This window comes from Bison bison, unplaced genomic scaffold, assembly GCF_000754665.1.
Source record: "Bison bison bison isolate TAMUID 2011002044 unplaced genomic scaffold, Bison_UMD1.0 scf7180017864118, whole genome shotgun sequence".
Classification (NCBI taxonomy): Eukaryota; Metazoa; Chordata; class Mammalia; order Artiodactyla; family Bovidae; genus Bison; species Bison bison.
The window spans coordinates 4,960,164-4,983,053 of NW_011494690.1; the positions used below are offsets into that span (position 1 = coordinate 4,960,164).

The 22,890-nt window shown below is 38.5% G+C and overlaps 1 protein-coding gene across 4 annotated transcripts in view; it reads right to left on the reverse strand.

The window, feature by feature from the left end:
* SLC12A1 (solute carrier family 12 (sodium/potassium/chloride transporter), member 1) overlaps nucleotides 1–22,890 on the reverse strand; it is an 88,520-nt gene that overhangs the window by 62,892 nt on the left and 2,738 nt on the right. For 2 of the 4 annotated variants that reach the window (XM_010839540.1, XM_010839543.1), the window contains exons 3-9: nucleotides 15,114–15,245; nucleotides 14,883–14,958; nucleotides 9,011–9,106; nucleotides 6,642–6,781; nucleotides 5,491–5,601; nucleotides 3,046–3,157; nucleotides 962–1,089 (exon numbers count right to left, since the gene is read on the reverse strand). In XM_010839540.1, coding sequence (XP_010837842.1) covers nucleotides 962–1,089; nucleotides 3,046–3,157; nucleotides 5,491–5,601; nucleotides 6,642–6,781; nucleotides 9,011–9,106; nucleotides 14,883–14,958; nucleotides 15,114–15,245 — 795 coding nt within the window. Of the gene's footprint in view, nucleotides 1–961; nucleotides 1,090–3,045; nucleotides 3,158–5,490; nucleotides 5,602–6,641; nucleotides 6,782–8,393; nucleotides 8,490–9,010; nucleotides 9,107–9,648; nucleotides 9,745–14,882; nucleotides 14,959–15,113; nucleotides 15,246–22,890 lie in introns of all 4 variants that reach the window. The other 2 variants (XM_010839541.1, XM_010839542.1) reach the window with 2 other exon arrangements.

Here is a 22,890-nt window from a genome sequence, read left to right on the forward strand (position 1 = left end):
GCTTTTACTTACTGCTTAAAAGTTTCTTCATTGCAAATATTGTTCCTAATGTAATTATTTCTTCTTTATTTTTACTTCATAATCTACTTGGACAATGCATTCAGTTTGCATATATATATATGTACATATATCTCCCCTGATAACTTGCAAATATTTCTAGTCTTCCAAAGTTGATTGCAAATTTGTTGCGGTAAAACCTGTGTTTTCTATTTTTTTTCATGTGTGGTAGAGATTATTTATTATCCTTTAATATCCATTCTCACCTTCCTCATTTTAGTACTGTTGCTGTTGTTGCTGAATCACTAAATTGTGTCTGACTCTTTTGTGAGGCTTTTGTGAGGAGCTTGCCAGGCTCCTCTGTCCATGGGATTCTCCAGGCAAGAATACTGGAGTGGGTTGCCATTGCCTTCTCCAAGGGATCTTCCCAACCCAGGGATCAAACCTGTGTCTCCTGCATTGCAGGTGGATTCTTTACCACTGAACCACCAGGGAAGCCTATCTTTTAATATTGGAACTCCCTAAAATAATACTGCTGCTGCTGCTGCTTCTGCTAAGTCACGTCAGTTGTGTCCAACTCTGTGTGACCCCATAGACGGCAGCCCAATAGCTCCTCTGTCCCTGGGATTCTCCAGGCAAGGATATCTGGGCACATGGCTGTCCAAATAGACATTACATTTCCCAGTCTTCCTTGCAAGGAAGGAAGGTAAAGTCACAGAGGGGGCCTCTCCAGTGGCTCAGCTTACTGAATAAGACGTTTGGAAGAACTATCAGGAATAGGAAAATTTGGCAGTAAAATTTGTCATTAAGAGAGAGAACTTTTTAAGTAACTAGGAAACCTTGAAGAAATCTTACAGCTTTGAAATCTATAGAGAAACACCGTCACTGTTGATGACTATAGCTCCCTGTCCTGCCAAACTGCACCATTGCTTCTTAGAATTACAAAGCAGAGGAAATAACATACCTCCAAATCTCCCGAGATATTGGCACCAGCAAGGATCCCAGTTGCTGCTGGGAAAAAAATGGCAAAGACAGAGAAGAAGCCTTCACCTTTTGTGAAGCTTGGCCCAAAATTTTCTGCAAATATTGATGCTGCAACACAAATAATGAGAAAATTATTATGTAGACTTTCTTCACTGGCCGGAAATAAAGTAACCTTTGGCTTCTGTAGCCCTAAATGCAAACGTGTTCCTATAATCTAAATGGAATGAGCTTGAAGATATTGGTATAATCTTGATGAACCTCATGTTAATATTTGCCAGGTATCAAAATACATGTCACAAGGTTTTAAATCTCTAGAATATACTCTGGAAAGTCAATAATTTTCATGAAAATGGAGACCCATGTTGTCTGATTTCTTTGAATCTAGAAGACTAAAAAAGAAGGAAACAAAATTTTCTCATGATTGAACTGGCATACCCACAAATATACTGCATCATATTGCCCTACACACATACAACTAATTCTCACATGTATATATACCTTAGTCAGCATATTGCTTTACTACACCTTTTTTTTTTTGAATTGTAGAACCTTGTGGATGAAGCCACCTTACAGTTTTGATACTAATGTTCTAACCTTCCTGAACTTTGTCACTAGAGACTGGATCTTAGATCCTTATATCAAATTCTCATGTGTAAGAATTCTCATATACAGTGAGGAGCTTTGGTCATAAAATAAAAATACACCACAGGTTGTCACCAAGTTATTTAAATGAAATGGAAACAATCTAGAAAAAAAGAAAAACACAAGGGAAAACAAAGAAAGAAAAGGAAGGAAGAAAAATGTAAACAAAAGAATCTAGGGAAGCGCAAAAATAAGAAAAAAATCGAAAACATCAAAAAATTTATGGCAGGAGCTGGAGAAAGGGAAAAGAAGCACAAGGAAAAGGATATGCATATCAAGCAAGACAATCTTTACAAAGAAAAAGAATCGGGAAGAAAGAAGTGATGTGATATAAGAAGGGAACAAAAAGTGACAACCAGGTAAATATTGACGGGAAATATAAAAAACCTCAGCCGTGGATTCTTGAGTATGCTAGGGTGGAAAGCTAGGAAAGAGGGGATAGGCGGACTAGAATAGAAGAGAGAAGTAAATGTTTATGCCTTGATCACAGCTGCTATGTTAATAGTTCCTACAGTCTTTTCTGTTTGAAAACCTGACGGTGATGCTCAACTAGATAATGTCATAAGAAAGCACGGTACAAAAATGACTAGCAGGATGAAAAAATGTCTGTGTTTGATTTTGGTGCTCCCAGTGGTTGGGCACATTGTCTGAGCTGTGTTCCCTTTTTTGCACAGACACCCCTACTGTTCGACAGAGACAACGTGTGCAACACTTTAAGGTCTTTTTTTTGTTTGTTTCAGATAAGGCTTTAATGGGGCCCCAGCTGCAGCAGAGGGGAGCCAGAACAAATAACAGGTTTTCTTGTTGCCTGGCTCCCTGAGCAGGGGTAAGCTTGTTTCTTTTATGGAGTGAGGGTAGGGAGTGTGTCCAGAGGTTAGACCAGAGGGCTGGGCTTAGGTGTTTTGCCCACCTCTGAGGTAATATTGTGTGCAGGGGGCATGTGCTTTTGCTTTTAATCCCCTACTTTTGCTCTAGACTTTTCAAAAGTGGCAGATGATTTTTTTGGTCTCTTTGTATCTTTTGTCTATAATTTTGCCCCAACTGCGCATGTACACGGTTATTTTTAGTCCAAAAATATATAGTTTCTTTATATTTTGCTGCTTAAGGAGAGGTTTATTTTTTAGGTTCCAGCACTTTAAGGTTTTCAAAGCATTTTAACATCTGCTATCTTACTTGCTTTTCAACATCGCTTTAGGAAGTTGCTATTATCATTCCCACCTTGGCAGGAAAATCTGAGACAAACAGTGTTAGGTGACCTGTCTAGCTGGCAAGCAGCAAGGTTGAGACTCACTCTGGCTCTCCTGACTAAAACCTGAGAATATTCCCTGGGCCTCCAGTGGCCAGGGCAGGGGTTATGGGGATGGTGATGGGGGCGGGCAAAGAAGAAGCTTTATTGCAAAGCAAGCTATTTGACACACATACCTTGGTAATTAAAGAAACCTCTGGCCCTTTTCTCATTGTTGGATGGAATGACAGTTCCAATGAAGAAGTTTGCAATAGCAATGAGAAGAATGATCAGAAGAATCACTTGAGCCTGGAATGACAAAGTAACAGGAGGTCAAATTAGATTTATTCAATGACCTTTTTACATAGTTATAAAAGTTGTAAATGTCCACTGAATAAAGACCCTATCTAATAATTCTGGCTAAGATTCTACTATCCAGTGTAGGTAATAAAGGTGTTCTTATAAAATGGCATCTTAATAAGCCTTATTTGGCCTAAGAATAGATGTTACATTTTCAACGGGTGCATGGCTTCTGAGGTAGTGCAGCGGTAAAGAATCCACCTGCCAATGAAGGAAACATAAGAGATGTGGGTTCAGTCCTTGGGTTGGGAAGATCCCTTGCAGGAGGAACTGGCAACCCACTCCAGTATTCTTAACTGGAAAATCCCATGGACCGAGGAGCCTGGTGGGTTATAGTCCATGGGGTTCGCAAAAGAGTCAGACACGTCAGCAACTAAACACGCATGCATGCATGTGCTTGGGCACTTGAAGGTGATATTTCAAGAGCATTCTAAGTATTAAGCGGGTAACTTAGTGCAGTGTCCCTAGGAATGTAAATGGAGCCAAAAGATATAACACTGACAGAGTTGTCTTCTTTCCTCGGCAGAGCTCCTATGGATTCTTCCCCTTCCTGGGACTAACTGCAGGAGTATGAGAACACAGAATGAGGCACAGAATTCCCAGGATGCCTAGTGCACTTGAGGTCAAGCGATCATACCCGTGTGTGCTCAGCACAAGCTGTCTCCAAGGCTGACCAGCCAAATCATCTGTTCTTTAGTCCCTCTGACATTTCAAGGTGTTTACTGGCTTGGCTCTTTCCCTCAGCTGGACATGCACTTCTCCCTACATTTTGCAAACCTATGTCTTCACAGAGGCTTTCTTGCCCACTGAATCTAAACAGTAACAGCTAATGTTTAGTGAGGGCTTACAGTACAACAGATGCAGTTTTAACTTTACCAATATCCTTTCAGGTAAATAATAACCGCCCACAACTGTATGAAGTAGGTAATACTGCTATCATCATTTTAAGGATAAAAAATACTGAGGGATAGAGAGGTTAAGTAATTTACCAGAGGTCATATAGACATAAACCAGGTTCAAATCCACTCTAACTACAGAGCTAGAGCTCTAAATTCTACCTTCTACTGTCATGAAACTACATTGCCTCCCTCAGGGAATAGTCTAACGTATGTTCCCCCTGCTATATTCTATCTCAGTGCCCTGTTTATTTCCTTTATAGCACTTCACAGTTTACCATTCTATATTTACTTTTTTATTACTCATCTCCCCGTAGACCATATGCTCAGCTATGGCAAGGATTGTGCCTGTGTGGGTCACACTGAATATCCAGTGCCTAGCAGAATACCCAGCACATGATAAGCACTTCATCAGTTTTTGTTTAATGTGTGAATGCATAACCCACAAATAAACACCATGTAAGAATGTTTCCTATTGCATTATATAAAATGGGAGGTTTGGGCTCTCTTTCCATTTCTGGTGACCACTTGAGGTCTAGTTACTGCACCTAGGAACATAAGAACCTAGGAGTTTCGATTGTACTAGTCACTGTAGTGAGTTACAAAGCAAGCAAAAGACATTCTCCCCACCATTCAGAAATTTACTAACTGGTATACTAATCACTGAGTGACTTCCTTATTGGCTCAGATGGTGAAGAATCTTCCTGCCAATGCAGAGACACGTGTTCTATCCATGGGTCGGAAAGATCCCCTGGAGAAGGAAATGGCTACCCACTCCAGTATTCTTGCCTCAAGAATCATGGACAGAGGAGCCTGGCAGGCTACAGTCCATGGGGTCACAAAGAGTCAGACATGACTTAGTGGCTAGACGACAACATACTAATCATTAAATCCAGATATTCTCTAGTTCCAGGGCCTCTGGTACCCTTAGATTTGCTGCTAGAGTACGGGATTTCAGAAGGAAATGACAGTTTCTGCCTCTGTTATCTTCTCCCAACACACTTGTCATATCTTGTGGATGTCAGCGTTCACAGTCAGCTAGGAAGGGGATACCAGGGAAATGAGGAAAAGACACAGGCCTCCAGTATGTACTATTGCTATGACCACAAGGGGTCTGTGCATGAAGATGGCAGCAATCTTGTTGGCTATGTCACTGTGACTACAGAACAAAGGACAAAATATAGGCCTGATCACAAGAGCTATGTCTTACTACTGCCTGGACTTTGTGCTTTGAGGACTTGTTGTTCCACTGAGCACTGACCAGGCTCCTTTTACCATAGAAAGTAATAATAGCAATTCCTTTTGAATATGGAGTTCCTTCTATTCCTGCAGTTTGTTCAGGAAGCTGACTAGCAGTTGTTGGTAATATCATTTTGAGAAACTAACCTTTGCTTCCCATTCCATTCCAGCTACTGAAATTCCTAAAAGAATCACCACTGTGATGGAGCCAATGATCCGGATGTCATTGGTTGGATCCACCATCATCGAATCAGTCTCCTGGAACAACAACAAAAAATCCCCCCTAAATAGTTAGAAGTTTTTTTTTTTTTTTGGTCTGTATGTGTTATTGTAGCATTTAACAGTAAAAAGAGATACTATGCCCTGCTGTCTGGGGATAATAGAAAAATGAAGTGCTCATAAATTTGAGAAGATAAAACATCTAGCATTACTTTTTCCTGTAATAATAAGCCTTTGATAGCCAAGGTTAGGAGTTAAAACTTTTAGAGATCCATTCTAGGCACAGCTTTTGAAACTATTGTAGCACTAAGTAAAATTATGGGTATGTACACTTATCACATTTTGTTTCAGGAGAACAACCAGTTATTTTTGTGTGTCAAGGGGAATCCTAGAGAGATGAAAATGAGTGGTCTCCAATGTGAATATCAAAAAATAAGTGCTACTCAATTAAAGAACAAACTATGAACTATACAATCCACTCATTTATTCATCTGATTTTCAAATAGAAGTACTATTACCTATTGAATTCAGTATCCGCTATCACTCCCACAGAAGGAGGACTGGAAGCTAGCTCATATACTAGTTAATTAATGTGCTCACATACATACCATCCAGATGGAGCACCTGTGCTAAAAAATGCCCAGTTTCCTACAGTGAGTCCTAATGTTTGAACTTTCTTTCCCTTTGGACATCTGTAACCATAATAGTAATATTGATGCTGACAATAATGCTCATTGTTTATCTTTTCTTTCATGTTTTACCCTGTATTTCATGTCGATTATTTCAGTTGATCTGTACCACATTTATATGAAAGACATAGGACAATATTATTAACCCATATTATGGATTTGAAAAGCAAGGTCCAGATGAACAAAAGGGCTGGTCCAAAATCTGTCAGCTGGTAAGTGTGAGAGCCAGGACTCTAAGAAGTTCTGATGCCAACTATATTCAGCTTCCACATTCTGCACAATAAATCTGTTTCCTCTCATCTTGCCATAATGATATCCTCTGGTGCCCTGGAAAAGCAAATTAAACTGAATTATCTTGCTTAGATGAAGAGAACAAAAGCTTTTAATTACCTTAAGAAGATCTACCACAGTCTCAGCAAATCCCACAACATACATAGCAACAGCCACTGCATTGGCAAAAGCAAAGATCAAGCCTATAGATCCACCGAACTCAGGCCCTAAGCTTCTGGAAATAAGATAGTAGGCCCCACCTGAAACAAGAAATGAACATGTTTTATACTGACGAACTGCTAAAGGATTTAGTTTATATGACCAAATAATTTTGACTGTCTGAGAACATTTAAAATACTAACTATTCTAATTTTTTATTTTAATAAAAATATTACAAATCCTAGTAATTTTAGAAATCTTGTGTCAACTTAATGAATAACTTAGCCCTTCTTTGAATTCTGTGTATAATCTACAATAGAACTATCTTGACTAAATAAAATCTATCCAAACCCATAGTACACAAATGCTACAAATAAGAATACAGCAAAATTTTCTTTCAAATTCTTTGTCTTTTGAAAATATAAAATTATTTGTCTCTAACTTCATTGGAGAGTTCAGATTAATAATTTCATATCTGAAATTTCCAGAAACGGGCAGGCACAGGCAGAAAATGAAGTAGGTAAAGTTTATCAGTGTCATTCAAGCTTCATTTCTGGTATAATTTTTGGTGTATATTTATTACATCAAAATTGATAACTATATAGTGCTATGTATTATCCACTTTATACATCAGACTTAGTTTTGACGATTTTAGCTCAAGAAAGCAAGGTTGTCCCCAAATACCCATATGTGAATGGGGTTGGCAAGTGGGAAGTAACATGCAGAGAACTTAGGATGATTGCTTCTCTCTTGGACTTTGAAAAGGAAGTTCTACACATGGCTGTGTCCTTCTGGGTATGAGAAAGACTGAGCCAGAATGGCTAATCACCTTGAGAGTTCTGAAAGAAAGTTCTGAGTTCTGAAAGCAAAAATAAATAGTTGTTGAAAGGCCTAGGTGACTGGATGTTATCACAGACCATGTGAGTTCATGACTTCCTGTCCTGAACTATTGGTAAAAGAATGACACTGAACACACAGAGAGTCAAAACTCTCTCTCACTGACACCTTTTCACTGTTTCCTCCCTAGTAACTCCTTTGGGTGAAGGGGCAACACCTTCTCTAAAAATGTAAATTTTTATTTGGGTTGGGCAAATCCTCATTATTTCCATTGTCCTGATTACATTAAGTACATTAGCAGCCAATTACTAGACTTGGTCGAGGAAGAAAGGAAATTTGAAGAACAATGACAAACTTTACTCACTCATTCCCAGCCCAGGCCCATAAGTTCCTGGATGATTTGAAAGTAACCCTTTGTTTTTTTTCTTTTTGAGAATCTTCTGAAGCCTGTTGGCCAATGGCAGCATAGCGTTGGGGTGAACTCTGAGGGCTCACTGAATGTCAGGCGTGTCAGCTGGGATGCTCAAGAAGACCCCTTCTAAGAGGGCCTGGGGAAGAGCCAGCGGGCCTCATCCAAGGCACAAAGAAACCATTTATTTCACTTTAACACATGCTTTCTTTCTAGACACCTGGTCATTCTCTGCTTTATAAACATGATCAATCACAGGAAGTCGGCCCAAAAAATCTTTTCTGGAGATCTCTTAACTTTAGGTGAAAAGAATCAGGCCTTGCTATTTAAATTTTGGATTATTTTGTTTTGTTTGAATCCTTTGGGAACTAATTATCAACGTACAAATTTTACTTCCAACATTAAAACAACCCTAGACATCACTACATAATCAAAGCTTATAGTCACAAGTGCATGGATTGGCTTACCTCCTCTTACCACTCCATTTGTGCAAATAGCGGACATAGAAATACCTGTAAGTGTTGTCACTACCACACTCAGGCCGATGATGATGACTCCAAGACCTGAAAAATCCCCCAAGAAAGGTGTTTGGCTCCAGGACTTCAAGAAGTCACCAGTAAGTACTTCAGGAGGCAGCAGTTTGAACCTTGTCAAGGAATGATCTGTCTCCCCATGAAAAACCTGAAATGTTCTAAAAGATCCCATTGCATCCAGGTATAGGAAGGTCTAGAAGGTACCTGAAATGTACTAAACTTTAAAACCGAAGCTGTGTTGAGGAATCGGTTTTCAAGAAACACCAGCTGGAGTTGTGCAGTAGCCTGAAAAGTAAAGCATTTACCCAAGGAGTTTGTGCATATGGACTCCATGACCTGCAATGTGCCAGAGAGGACCGTTAGACAATAGACCATAGCTGACCAGAGTAGAGGGGGGCTATATGGACAGTACCTTATGTTTTCTTCTGGGTCCAACTTCAAGAACATCAAGCTACTTTCTTGTTCCCACCAAAAAGAAGTAAAGTATAACAAAAAGTTTTTGCCTACCAGTAGCAAGCGTTGAGAATATTTAGATATCTTAGAAATTTTACCTCCACGAACAAACCCGTTAGTTGCTATTGCAGAAGTTGACAACCCAGTAATAGAAGTGACCATGGTGGAAAGAAGAATTATGAGAACTCCAAGACCTGTTAGCAATGAAAGACAGAAGATATCACATTTTACTCTTCTTCCTTGGATTCCCTATTGCTGCAAACTATACTGCTTTGAATTTCAGTTTTCACATCCAAGCCTTTGGGCCCCAGTGGAGTTCCTTCTCGCTAAAGAGAAACTGGTTTGCCTGGTATAAAGATCAAGTCAGAGAACTGCTCATTATGATGAAGGATGGTCTCCAAAAGTAAACAATCTAAACTGCGGCCCTGGAAAGAAAAAGTTGACTTATGCTGGTGTCCTGGGAGAGAAGTTACCCTGGCTGTGAAAAGAGAAAACATAACATTTGACCTTCTCTTTTGCTTGAGAGGAACCTGAATGAGAAAGCTGGGGTTTTGACAAAGGTTAAATCCTTCTCCATTTTTCTTGCATCTCTCTTGCCTGGCAGGGTAAAAAAAGGAAAAAAATGGAACCAACTTGGATTACCTTTGAAAACACTTCAGAAATGTCAGTGGTGAACTCTTTGAGCCTGTGTTGCCTTTACCTTACAAATGATCTTGCAGGTCACAAGTTTAATTACCTCCTCTGACATATCCATTTGTAGCAATAGCAGAGGTGGATAAACCAGTGATACCAGTCACTGTCACGGCTAAGCCGATGATAATCACACCAAGACCTCAGTTGAGAAAGGAAAAACAAAGGCAATTAAATGGTGGAATAATTCACTTAGATTGTTTACAAAAAAAGTCAGCAAGTCTAGAGTGAACACCAAAGGATCACATCTGAGTTTAACAAGTTGGTCTGGAAGCCACCACAGAGGAAACGCTCAGGTTTTAAGTTTTCTGCCCATGGTAGCACAGATCCAAGAAACACAAGTCCTAAGATGTGCAGTACAAAGTTGCACCTAACTAAGCAACTATGGCTGGTCAAAATTTAATGTGAACCTCACTATTTATGAAGTTCTAGATACTCAGAAACATAATAATTGGTCTGAACAATCCCAAGCTCTTAATATTATTAGTACAGGGTAAATGTTCAACTATCTTTTTATGTATATTTGATTGTGTAGGAGTGGAAAATCATATATATTAATAGTGTAGAAAATTGTTCATCTGGCAGATGAATAAAGTAGAAAGAATCAAATCAAACTGCATTTACTTATTGGCTATGTGAACTCTGATAAGTTACCTATTTTCTGAGCCAGAGATGGCAATGAAATTAGAAAGAACGTGTGTAAAGTGGCCATGTATGAAGAAAGCAGCGGCACGTGTAAAGGCAGAATGCATGTGTAAAATCGCATAGTGCATACAACACAGTACATAATCAAAGGTGCTGCTTTTTAATCACATCCACAGCAGTCATAGCAGTTACTGTTTATTAAAAGCCAAGTATATATCCAGCTGTGTTAGACAGTATGTGAAATGCAGTGAAAAATAAAAATGAAAAAAAGCTGCCCTCAAGGATCTTATGGTGCAGAATCATTTACTGTGAGAGGGAGAAAATAGACCAGAATTCAGAGGAAGGCAAGGCTGTTCTCACTTTCAGGGAATTCACAGCCAGGACACTGAAGGACAGCAGAATATGCTGTTGCCAAATTTGCCATGTTAGCATAAGGATTACTCTGAGCTAAAGACAACTGAAAAGAAGCAGATATCTCCCCTTATTTGCCTAAAGGCAGGACATAAATTTGTAAAGGTGTCTCCTTTTCCCTTTCTCCTGGGTATAGTTATCAGCTAGAGACTGGAGACAGCTGGAAATGGTACTAGAGGAATCTACATAGACTTTACTAACTGGGCCTTATCTTCCACTAGTTCTCCCCCATATTTGCCTTTCCACAATGTGCCACTCTAGACAGTCAGTCTTTCCCTTTGTCTTGTTATTTCTCTAAAAATGTGTTGTTCTTTTGCTCAGATGCTTGTATAAGACCAAATTCTAACCACCCCTTTGAGTTACTCATCACTGAGGATTCCCATTTATAGGCACAATGGATACACATGTTAATAAACTTCTGATTATTTTTCTCTTATTAATCCGTATGTTGTCAGTCTAATTTACAGGGCACTAGCCAATGAGCCTAAGATGAGTAGAGGGAAAATTGTAACTTCTTCCCCTTCATTGAAGGCTTCCCTCATAGCACAGTTGGTAAAGAATCCACCTGCAATGCAGGGGACCCTGGTTCAATTCCTGAGTTGGGAAGATCCCCTGGAGAAGGGATAGGCTACCCATTCCAGTATTCTTGGGCTTCCCTTGTGGCTCAGCTGGTAAAGAATCCGTCTGCAACGTGGGAGACCTGGGTTTGATCCCTGGGTTGGAAAGATCCCCTGGAGAAGGGAAAGGCTACCCACTCCAGTGTTCTGGCCTGGAGAATTCCATGGACTGTATAGTCCATGGGGTTGCAAAGAGTCAGACAGGACTGAGCCACTTTCACTTTCATCCCTCCATTACCTTTCTCAATGGACCAGTCCTGTAGAAACTATCAGTCATGTCCAACTCTTTTGCAGCATCATGGACTGTAGCCTGCCAGGCTCCTCTGACCATGGGATTTTCTAGGCAAGAATACGGGAGTGGGTTGCCATGCCCTCCTCCAGTGGATCTTCCTGACTCAGGGATTGAACCCGCTTCTTCTGCATCATCCTGCATTGCAGGTGGATTCTTTACTGCTGAGCCAGGAGATCAACCTTAAATTCAGGGAGAAATTATAGGCTCACAGGCACTGAAATCATGCTGGCTGCAGCCAGAATGTGCTTGCCTGCACCTGTTTGGTGTGTTCCCTGACATAAAGTGAATGCTTCGTAATTGTTGTTGGTAGGCTCTTTTGTTCCAAGGATGTAAGAGGGGCAGTCAGCTAAGGGGCTATGATCTTTCTGGCCATGCCCTAGACATAGGGGACATGGAGGGAGGTTAAGAACAAAAATGGGAATGAAGTATTGGAAGCTGGCTCTTTTGACACCTTCAGTTATATACTGGTTCTAGCTGAAGTTTCTAGGCTCTTTTACAGTTTACAGTGCAGTAGGGAGAGGCTAAGTTGGGCATGAGATGCAAACTTAAGACTATTGGTTTGGCCCCTAGAGTTTATCTTAAATACTTGGTGTTGTAAGAAATGATTGCACTAAATTCTGTGTATCTTTTACAGGGATCCTGTGATGAGCATTGCTTCTATATCGCTGTGCAGTTTCAGGTCTGTGTGCCACTAAAGATGGTTTCCTTTTATTTTTTTGCTCATTAACTCTTGATGTTGTTTCATAGCAAATGTTTAGCTTACCCCAGCAACTGGACTGAATCATATAGCTTGCATTTCATGATATTAAAACTAGTCCGACTTTTAGTATTTTCCTACCTTTATATTCACTTTGCCTTTATTTCTGAACAATTCTTAACTTAACCTTTTGCATTGTGTATAATTCTGTAAACTACTTAGAATTAAACAGCAAGGGATTTGCATACATCTCACAATCAAATATAAAATCCCAGGGTAAAAGCAACTTAGAAAACATCAGGTTCATCCTCAAACTTGGGTCCTTGAACCACCTGCTTCAGGAAATGCCTGTGGTGCATATTTAAAATGCCCAGACTCACTGACTTTCCAAGTGAATCCCAGGACTCTGCAGTGTTGTAACTAACTTCCCAGGTAATTCTTATGCACCCTTCAGTCTGAAGATTATTGAGCTATCCTCAGCCTATCTCAATTTGTGTCTGCCTGTTAAGGAAGATTCTTAGGCTTTATCTTCAAAGAATTGATTGGGAAACAATTAATCCAGCTCCCTAATTTTTAGACGAAAAAGTGAAATACACAGAATATAAATGACTTGCTTCAGTCTCATCTGCTTTTCACACCCTTCTTCCTTACTCGATGGTTAAGTTTATTGGATACTACATGCCCCAGCCAAAGTGGTCAAGACAGAGAACAAGTAGATGGCATTATCAGCTCATTCTAGCGTATACTTTTGGGGACAAGGCAGCCAAAACTTATGGCCCCAGAATGGTTACCCAAGGACTATAGCTGCCATTACTCCTGGCTACAGCTTCATTCTGACTTTGTTTCCAGAGTCTGAGCTTGAAAGTGTATTCAGATTTCTTCCCCAAGCTCCTCTTAAAGCAAGAAGGGAGTACGGACTCGTTTGTTTTCTTTCCCGATAAAAAGAACACAAATGGGACCCAGACAGTGATTTAATCAACTCATTCAGTTTTAAGACTGTAGCAAAGTCAAGTAAAACTGAGTAAGGTTGATAGTTAAGTTTCTACTACTCACTAAAGTCTATTTTCTCAGAGTAAAGAAAAACCAAAAACCTCCATTTATGGAAAAACCCACTGGACATCCATTTAGGTAGAACTCTACTCTCTTCTGAAGTTAGACTTGACTACTTAAACAAAAGATCTTTATTGAAACAATATTGATATCTGAAAGTATAATACACAGTTTAGCACAAGATAAAATTCTTCATATTCTGCAATTTTGCGATAATCATGAAGCTGGATTGACTGGGAAGAATAATGTGAGATCTGATTAAAGTTCAGATTATTGCCCAAACATATGGGTTTCAAATAAACTGCATTCAAAACAATCACTCTTGCTCTGGGCCACACTCACACCTCCAAACAAAGTATTGTTTCCTGATGATCTCAATAAGTTACTAAACTGCCCTTAAAAAAACTAATTTTGCATGAAACCCTGGAGCAACAACTTGGCAATATTAAGATGCAGATTTTCCATGGAACAGCATAGACTTATTTTGGACCTGAGGCTGTAAGTGTTCATTTGATATGCATCATAAAGCCGGCAAGCAGCCTTTTGTCAGGCACCCAGCAGTTGCCAAACATGCAATAAGGAAAAACTATGGGAACTGGTTCCAACTCTTTCTTTCTCATGTTAAGTTTCTGGTGATTCTGAATCTGTTTTGAGGAGTGAAGGCAGTAAATAATGACCAAGTACCTTTTTTATGTGAATTGAGACACATTTTGGAGTAGAATCTGAAAGCACATCTGAACTTCCATTTTATTGATACTCATGATTTTTAGCTATGCACCCCCCAAAGTGAATATATAATGTATTTTCCATATATAGAGAACACCATTAATTTTTGTCACATTGAATCAGAAACTTCAATAATATTCAAATAAATTTTCATATAAATTTAAGTAATATAGTCTCAATAAAAATATTTTCCATCAAAAACAGTACTTTAAATGGAATATAATATCTAAAAACATTAAGCACTCAAAATCATTTCAACATCATACTCTTTCCGTTTAGAAAAATTAGCAATAGTTATTATCTTATTTATTTTATTATCTATTATTTAAACTTCTATCTGGGAATACTTCTTTAACCTTTGTTTTCTTACTGCTTGTACCTGAAAGTAACACAATTCCTTTTTTTTTGGAAATTCAGCATTTTTATTAGTCAAGTCACATTTTCCCCAGTTTTCCTACAAGGTATTTTTGTCCAGGGAAGTTTTGCCAATAATCATAAAGGGGGATACTCTGATGAATGCCGGTATGTCGCCAAACATGAATATATTATTTAAAACGGATGAATCTCTATATGCCTGTACACCTAAAACTCTATGAAAAGATGAAATATTTACTTGAGCATTTATCTGGCTGGCAAGCTGGAAAATTCCAGCCTCCCAGAGGTTAACCCTTTACCTTTCCTCCCTGACAAACATTGACAGAGAGGCAAAGTCAAAGAGCCCAAGTGTAGATTAATTCTGTGACCTTCATCTCACATTCAGCATTAAAGGTGAAAACCAGTTGCTTGCTGAGTTTTTAATTTACATTGAAAAGTATGTCGTGGGTGGTGGGGGGAGTGCTTACCGATTCCAGCTTCTCCAACAATCCAGGAGAGGCGAATGAAGAGCATGACACCCCAGATATTCAGCATACATCGTACCTGTGGGTTGAAGGAGCATGAAAAAGGGCGTGAGACGTGACAGTGGGACAACACCCAGGCATCACCGCGACTCTTGTTTTCAGGCCTTGTTAGCACGTAATCCAGTAGGACATTGAACAGACAGCTTTCATTTGTAAATAGAGGAAGTTTCTTACCAGCACACCTTTCACCCATCCAAACTTCACAGCGCCAGCTTGATCTTCTCCCTTGTTTTCAGCTTGTTCATCTCCAGGTGTCCCTTCACCATTAGCAACCACATCAGCTGAACCTGGGGCCACTGATACATTCTACATTTTTACGGACAGCGAAAACATGATATCTGGTTAACATGCAGTTCCAGAAAACTTCCAAAGGCAAATCAAAATAGTTGACATAAAGCGTGTGTCAAAAAAGGAAACATTCTAGTCATTTTAATAATATGATTATTTTTTGCCCCGGGAGATGATGTGTTCGTTCTGCGGGTGATTTTAGGCACCACTGAGACTGCAAGGGTGGTAAAGGAAACTGGGCAGTTCTTCTACTGGTGAGAATATTACCTTAGGGAGAATGATCAGAGTTGGACAGATTTCGAATACAAAAATATGGAAAGAAGGAAGAGGGGGTGCCAGGCAGGAAAGAAAGATTTATCAAGAGTGAATGAGGGGTGGGGACTTTGCTGGTGGCACAATGGTTAGGACTCCGTACTTCCAATGCAGGAGGCACAGTTTTGATCCCTGGCTGGGAAACTAAGACCCCACATACTGTGGGGTGTGGGCAAAAAATGCAAAAAAAAAGTGAATGAGTCTTTTATGAGGCGAAGTAAGACAAAAGTTAACATTCCTTACTAATGCAATGTTTGGCCTTCTTTCCATTAACCTCCCTGGGCTTCATTTTATCCATCTGAAATAATGATAACAAAAATTCTCCACTCATGTCAGAATATCTTTAAGAAGATTCAATAAAGGAACACATAGAAGTGTTTTGTCTTTTTTTTTTTTTTTTTAGGTTTAGAGTTTTCTTCAAAGGTGCAAAAAGTGTATGACTACAAAAATGCTACTCCTGTAGGGGAATTTTCTTCCAGATTTGATATACCTTTGCCTGAGAATTGTTGGATGTGCAATAGTATTGTACAGAAGGTGAGAAGTCTCCCTACTGACTTCTAGAAAACTAGTAGAAATAAGTAGTAGTAAGTCCTATAAAAAAAGATCAGAACCTTTACTTACTTTTTTTTCCCCCACTGTGGCCTAATTTTGAAAAAAGATCTTCCCTGTCAGTTGAATAGTTTTGAGAAGGAAATAGCTATGTTTCTTTTAAGTTAAGAACAACTTTCTAGCCTTTCTTTTAGATTTGGCTGAATAATTTCGGGTGTGCCCACTTAATTTAGCCTGTCTAGCACTTCACCGACTGAGCTCCCCAAAAGCAATCTTCCCCAGTAAGGATTTTGAAATTATTAGGGAAGACTTTTAGATTCAGCAGTTGATTATGGTATTAAAGAACAACTTTATAAGGACTTTATTTGGGAACAACTGAAGCTCTTGTTCTTGCCATGCTCAAGGGTTCTTGCTTCTTTGGGCTTTAGAAGGCAATGGCACCCATTCTAGTACTCTTGCCTGGGAAATCCCATGGACAGAGGAGCCTGGTAGGCTGCAGTCCATGGGGTCGCTAAGAGTCAGACATGACTGAGTGACTTCACTTTCACTTTTCACTTTCATGCATTGGAGAAGGAAATGGCAACCCACTCCAGTGTTCTTGCCTGGAGAATCCCAGGGATGGGGGAGCCTGGTGGGCTGCCGTCTATGGGATCGCACAGAGTCGGACATGACTGAAGCAAGTTAGCAGCAGCAGCAGCAGTACCATTAGCATGGGAAAGTCCCCTGGAGGACGACATGGCAACACACTCCAGTATTCTTGCCTGGAGACTCCCATGGACAGAGGAGCCTGATGGGCTACAGTCCATAGGGTTGCAAAGAGTTGGACACCGCTGAAGTGACTTAGGACATACCATTAGCAGCTCCTCCATCCATGGGATTTTCCAGGCAAGAGTACTGGGTGGGTTGCCATTGCCTTCTCCAATACCCATTGTAAGATGACCCTAATCTGGGCTGTTTAGTCAAGTGATTTTGACCTTTTGTCTCTTTCTAGAAGTCCTTTAAGCAAGGATTTCTCCCAATTTTGTTCTCTATAAGACTTTTTTCATGACACTATTATGCCACTTTGATAACCAATGTAATACGTGATAGGAGTTATTGTATGTGAACTGAACTGGAGGAGATGTGAGTTACTTCTTAATCCAAATCAAGGACCTGCCATAGAGTAGGCCATTGATAAACAGTACTGAATCCATAAAGTGGACTTGAAGGCTACCCAATCTCTACCACTTAAGAGCAGAGAAACTCATCTCTTATCCATTCTTGCCTCTTGTTTCTTTTTTCTTCTTTCCCTATTGGGTATTCCATTTCTCACTATTTCCTCTGTGCAGGCCACATTAAATAAGAGATAGAAAGGGAATGTTTCACAAGTAAGATTATCTTATTCTTTTCTGACAGCATTAGGAAAAAACTGAAAGTGATAGTTAAAATTATTTCTGAATTATTTGAGAAATATTCTCATTGTGAGCATACTCAATCCCTACTTAACAAATAATTGAAACTGACACTATATACTCATATCAGTATAAAGTATGGATAAACAAAGGCCATAGAAACAGGCTGAGCTGGGCAGAAATTGGTGATCTGTATCAACCACAAATGTAAGACATGCATGTAATTAAAAAAATTTTAGTAGCTAGTTCAAAAAAAAGTTAAAAAAAGAATTTAGTAAAGTAATTTGGGTTCAGATATGGATCCTTACATTAAAAAATATATTTAATTTTTGTAGAATATTTTATGTTCCATATCAGCAATATAGATATTCATTAGCAGTAAGGGTACCCCATCTTATAGGAGAGAGCTCAACCACAGAATGTCTTAATAATATACTGTACTTAATAGATCTGTATAAAATACTATCATTTCAGCACTAATCATTATAAAAATATTAACAAAATATTTTATATTCTTTTTTTCCATACCATGTCTCTGAATCCAGTGTGTATTTCACAATGATAGCACATCTCAGTTTGTGCTAACCACTTTTCAAGTGCTCAATAGCCGCATGTGGCTAGAGCTATTATATTGGATCTCACATGTCTATACAACACAGTCAATTTCAGATGGGTGAAATACTTGAAGTTGTTCTCCAGTCAATTAAAAATTCTATTTTTTTTTTTGAAAGGATTCTACACTTGTAAGGCAGCTGAGTAGGTCAAATGTAAATTTTATTTTGTGTAACTGGAAAAATCAATGAGAGTGAGGACTTGAGGAATGTGTTAAAATATTCATGAATGTTGAAGAGATTATTTGGTTAGGAGATTCATTTATTTGACTTGATATGAGAAAACTTTCAAAATTGTCAATATCCTAGTTAATAAGATCCCATGGCCAGACCATCAGCAGCTACTCAGTCAGGGAGAAAGCAATTTCCTTTTTCTGGGTTAATTAGGGAGCCCATGAGACAGAACCTTAGTCACTCACTTTTTAAAGGCAATCTTGGGACTAAAATCCATGTTTCCTGATTAAACTTGAACTTGAGGGTTTGGTCCAGGAAATTGCTCTGCTCTTCTATGAATTCTAATGGTAACTCTGACCCTTAGATCTGGATTAGACTACCAATTATTGTTAAAAAAAAAAAAAAAGGCATTTACAAAGTAGGCTAAAGTGTAAATAAAATATCTAAAATTTCTTCTTAAATGAACATTTTTATCTGATGGATGCCCTTCTGGTCACAGTTTAACAGTTCTTCAATTTATCACTAGGACATTACAATGTGCAACAAAAATAATATTCTATGAAGTCATGTCAAGGAAATAATTATATAAAAAAATTAGTAAGCAGTTATCTTCTAAGTTATTCGAAATTTGGGTCACTGTAGGATCTATAACTCTCTCTTAGGTATGTTCTACCTGCTAGAGTCTCAAAGTTTTAAATATACTTATACCACAGTGGGGAAAAATCCCTTGAATGTATATTTATTCCATGGATAATAAAGGTCTGACAGCAAATTCTTAAGTAGAATCCATTTCCATTCCTTGCTGTCATGCGGAAACTGAAAAATCTTTGTCCCATACAAACTGGGAGACTCAGAATCTAGTTTGGCTACACAATTAATTCAGTGCTTGTCCTCCAGCAAGTTATTTAACCTTTCCTGGATACTGCCAATGAGGTTAAATCCAATGGGTTTTCTAAAAATCTTACTTTGAAGTAGTTTACTCTAAGGCAAAATCATTTTTCTGTTTGCCGTCTTCGTCTTCTAACATGGCAGAGCAAAACCTGGTTTCACTCTTTAATAAATGCCTCCTTTGTAAGGCCAAACAGCAATTATAAATTAACTTATCATCAAAGTATGGAATAGCACTTCAGTTCGAGGATTTGTAGGACTTCATGGCTGTGAGCTATAACAGCGGGCTGGCAGACTCCTGGATGGTGCACGTTCTTGGGACCAAAGTCTCAAAGACTCAAAGTTTTATGATTGCTGCCTGAAACCAGTTTTTTCCTCCATACTTTGAATTAATTTGTTTGTTCACACTCCATTACCGTAAATGATGACCCACAACCTTTAATAAATGCATTTTAAATTACACAGCTTTAGGGAATAATTATTTATTTACCAAGAGTTTTACCTGTGTGTTAAGTATTCAGAAAAGGTAAAGGGAAGAAAGAAAGAAAGAAAGAAAGACCATTTGATAAAAGACTTTCCCCCCTCCAATATTGATAAACTAGTAAAGATTCAATCACATGTGGTTTAAGTAAATTGCTACTAGATTTTTGTAGATGATTAAAGATTGAATTATTTTATTTAGTATAAAATACGTGATTTTTTCAGACCTCCAAAAAATGACAAATGGCTTTCTAGCTATTATCAAAGAAGAAAAATCAGTATATATACTTTTAATATTTATTAAATGTTTTTCAGTGTGCATTTTACTTTTTAAATAAAACTTAAAAATTATCTGGTATAAAAATTACCATGACCATCATTAATAATCATTTACTAAGTTTGTACTCATTATAAGCAGTGTGCTAGACTTTGTCTGCATATAAACTGTAATATTTATACGCATCCTGCAAAATCAATTGATATTATATAACTTGTAGGCAAAGGAGAAGGGGGGTGGTAGAGGATAAGCTGCTTGGATAACATCACCAACTCAGTGGACATAAGTTTGAGCAAACTTGGGGAGACAAGGGAGGACAGAAGAGCCTGGTGTGCTACAGTTCAGGGGTCTCAAAGAGTCAGACACAACTTAGCGACTGAACAACAACTTGTACAGTACTGTGAGTAAGGGATGAAGTAATTTTTCTCTACTTTTAACCAGAGTTTTCAGAAGTCTGTAATTCATGGCCATCAGTATAGGCATTTAGCTCTTTACTACACAGAAAATGAAAAGGATTTCTGCACTATGATATCAAATCATTGGGATTACAATTTCTGTCAATATCTATCACTCCTGGAGTTCTATTTAAGATAGAGACTTAAAATAATGTCTTTCAAGCCTATTTTTCATTTTACCTACTAGGACAAGCTTATTATGTAATTTTTTTTCAGCTTGGAAGCTATAATCAGGATTTGTACAAAATCCAACTGATTTCTGACTAAGTATGTTCTGCCATTTAGTATGAATGTACCATTCCTATATGGCTTTTAAAAGCATGATTAGGGATCAAAAAAATCTCTCTTAACTTATACTATGTCAGTTACTTTCTACTTTTAAATTATTTAAGTAAACACTAAAAGTTATTTTTTTGCATACAAAATCAGTGACACATCTGAGTATATTTATATAACATTTGTTCTAGTGATCATTTCTATTTGTGATTTGAAGAACTACCATAAAGTTGTCAAGGACCACGAGAAGGTGACAGCATATTTACTTTATACTGCAAGTCTTCATGTTTTATTTGGGAGGTGGGAGGAAAGCAGGGGGAATAGCAGAATCAAATTCACTAGCAAGAAGGAAATGAATTGAAGAAGGCCCAGACTGTTAATGTCTGAAGGACAGCGCAGAAGTGGAACACATGGAACAGGTGTTCACAAGTTCAGCAACACCAGAATGGCCCTTGCTGTGTGAATGTACCCATTGTAGATTTGCTGATTATATTCAGATTCTGCTTCCAATTTGGTTATGTGCATAGTTCTTCATGATTTAATCAAACTGAAGTCCCCTAGATGAGGGTCTTCAAGCAATGGCTTAGTGGTAAAAATTGACTTGCAATGCAGGAGCCACAGGAGATGTGGATTTGATCCCTGGGTCAAGAAGATCTCCTGGAGGAGGAAATGGCAGCCCACTCCAGTATTCTTGTCTGGAGAATCCCATGGACAGAGAAGCCTGGCGGGCTTCTGTGCATAGAGTTGCAAATCGTCAGACAGGACTGAAGCAACTGAGCACTCACCTTAAATGAGGATCAAGTTCACAAAAAGAATAACTATACTGGTTCAAAATGATTATTCAGGGCATTGAGACTAAATCTAATTTTTAAAGTATTTAATTTGCCATTCCTTCATATCTGAGGAAAAATACTACAAGTTAAAGCCCTTAGTCTCATCTTTTCAAAAATAATATTTCAGACAGTCATCAAAACTGTCAAATGCAGCTGTGGCATTTCTCCTGTTCAGTTATTCAGACAGTTTTCTAACAATAGTGCCCTCAGAGCTTTTCTCCCCTTATATAAATATTTATGTAAACCATGGCTTTGGAAATTATAAATCAGCCACTTTCCTCTCTATGGAATATCAGTCCTAAGAACACTGTGAATTTACACCATTTCGCTTTTAATAGGGGCTTTCTTGGTAGATCAGCCTGTAAAGAATTTGCCTGCAATGCAGGGGACCCTGGTTCAATTCCTGGGTTGGGAAGACCCCCTGGAGGAGGGCATGACAACCTACTCCAGTATTCTTGCCTGGAGAATCCCAGGAGTTAACATTTTCATTTCTTTTGTTGTAAGTTGGAGAAGGGAGTGAGAATATTAAAATTTTGATCCCAATTGTAACAAAGTATGCAGTTTTAAAAATTATCATGTGTAATGAGGTAGGGAACAGTGGAATAAAATTTCAAGTCTGCTTGTTTTACTTCTTCAGGATAAATCAAAATCTCTTTATAATGTTCTAAATTTCTTTCTGCACTTCCCATGTCTCAAACTCCTTGTGCCCCTTCTTTCAACCTTCTTTTCCCTCTTTTCCTTCTCCCTTTTCTTTCTTCTCCTTTCCCCTTCTCTCACATAGAAAAGGAAAATGACACCTTAGTCTGATTGGAGCTTCAAATTGCCTGGCTTCTTAACAGTTTTTCCTCAGGGCTGCCATTTTGTCCAAAACCACTACAGTGCTAATGTCTTTTGATTAAAGCACCAAATATCCCAAATTAGATCTAAACCTTATGTCTATAAGTAAAGCAGCCATTTAGCAGAATGTTGGTAATATAGTACACCGCACAAGTACGGTCTGGTGGGGAGAGGGGTAAAGAGACAGGGCATAGCTCTTTCTCTGCATGTTGCTCAGTCTCCAGAGTTAGGACCCAGGGTCCAGGATCCTGAGCAGCCAAGGGGAATTGGTTATAGAGAGGGATTTTCCTGAGGTAAGAAAGATGAGCAGAAACTAAGGGGAGCTTTTCACCTTTGTTAGAATTGTATTAGCAGTATTCTTAGAATCCCTGGAGTAGACAATCATTTAATTTAAAAAAGGTTGAATGAATGAATGTATATGAAAAGAATTGTTTCAGCCATTTTTCTCTCCTTACCTTAAACCCTAGGCAAAAAATAGAGTGCATTTAGATATGAGACAAATAATTATTCTTCATAGTAGTTAATGATATCACATAAAGAGTGCTATTCATTCCAAACTATGTTCCAGATGAGCAGGAAA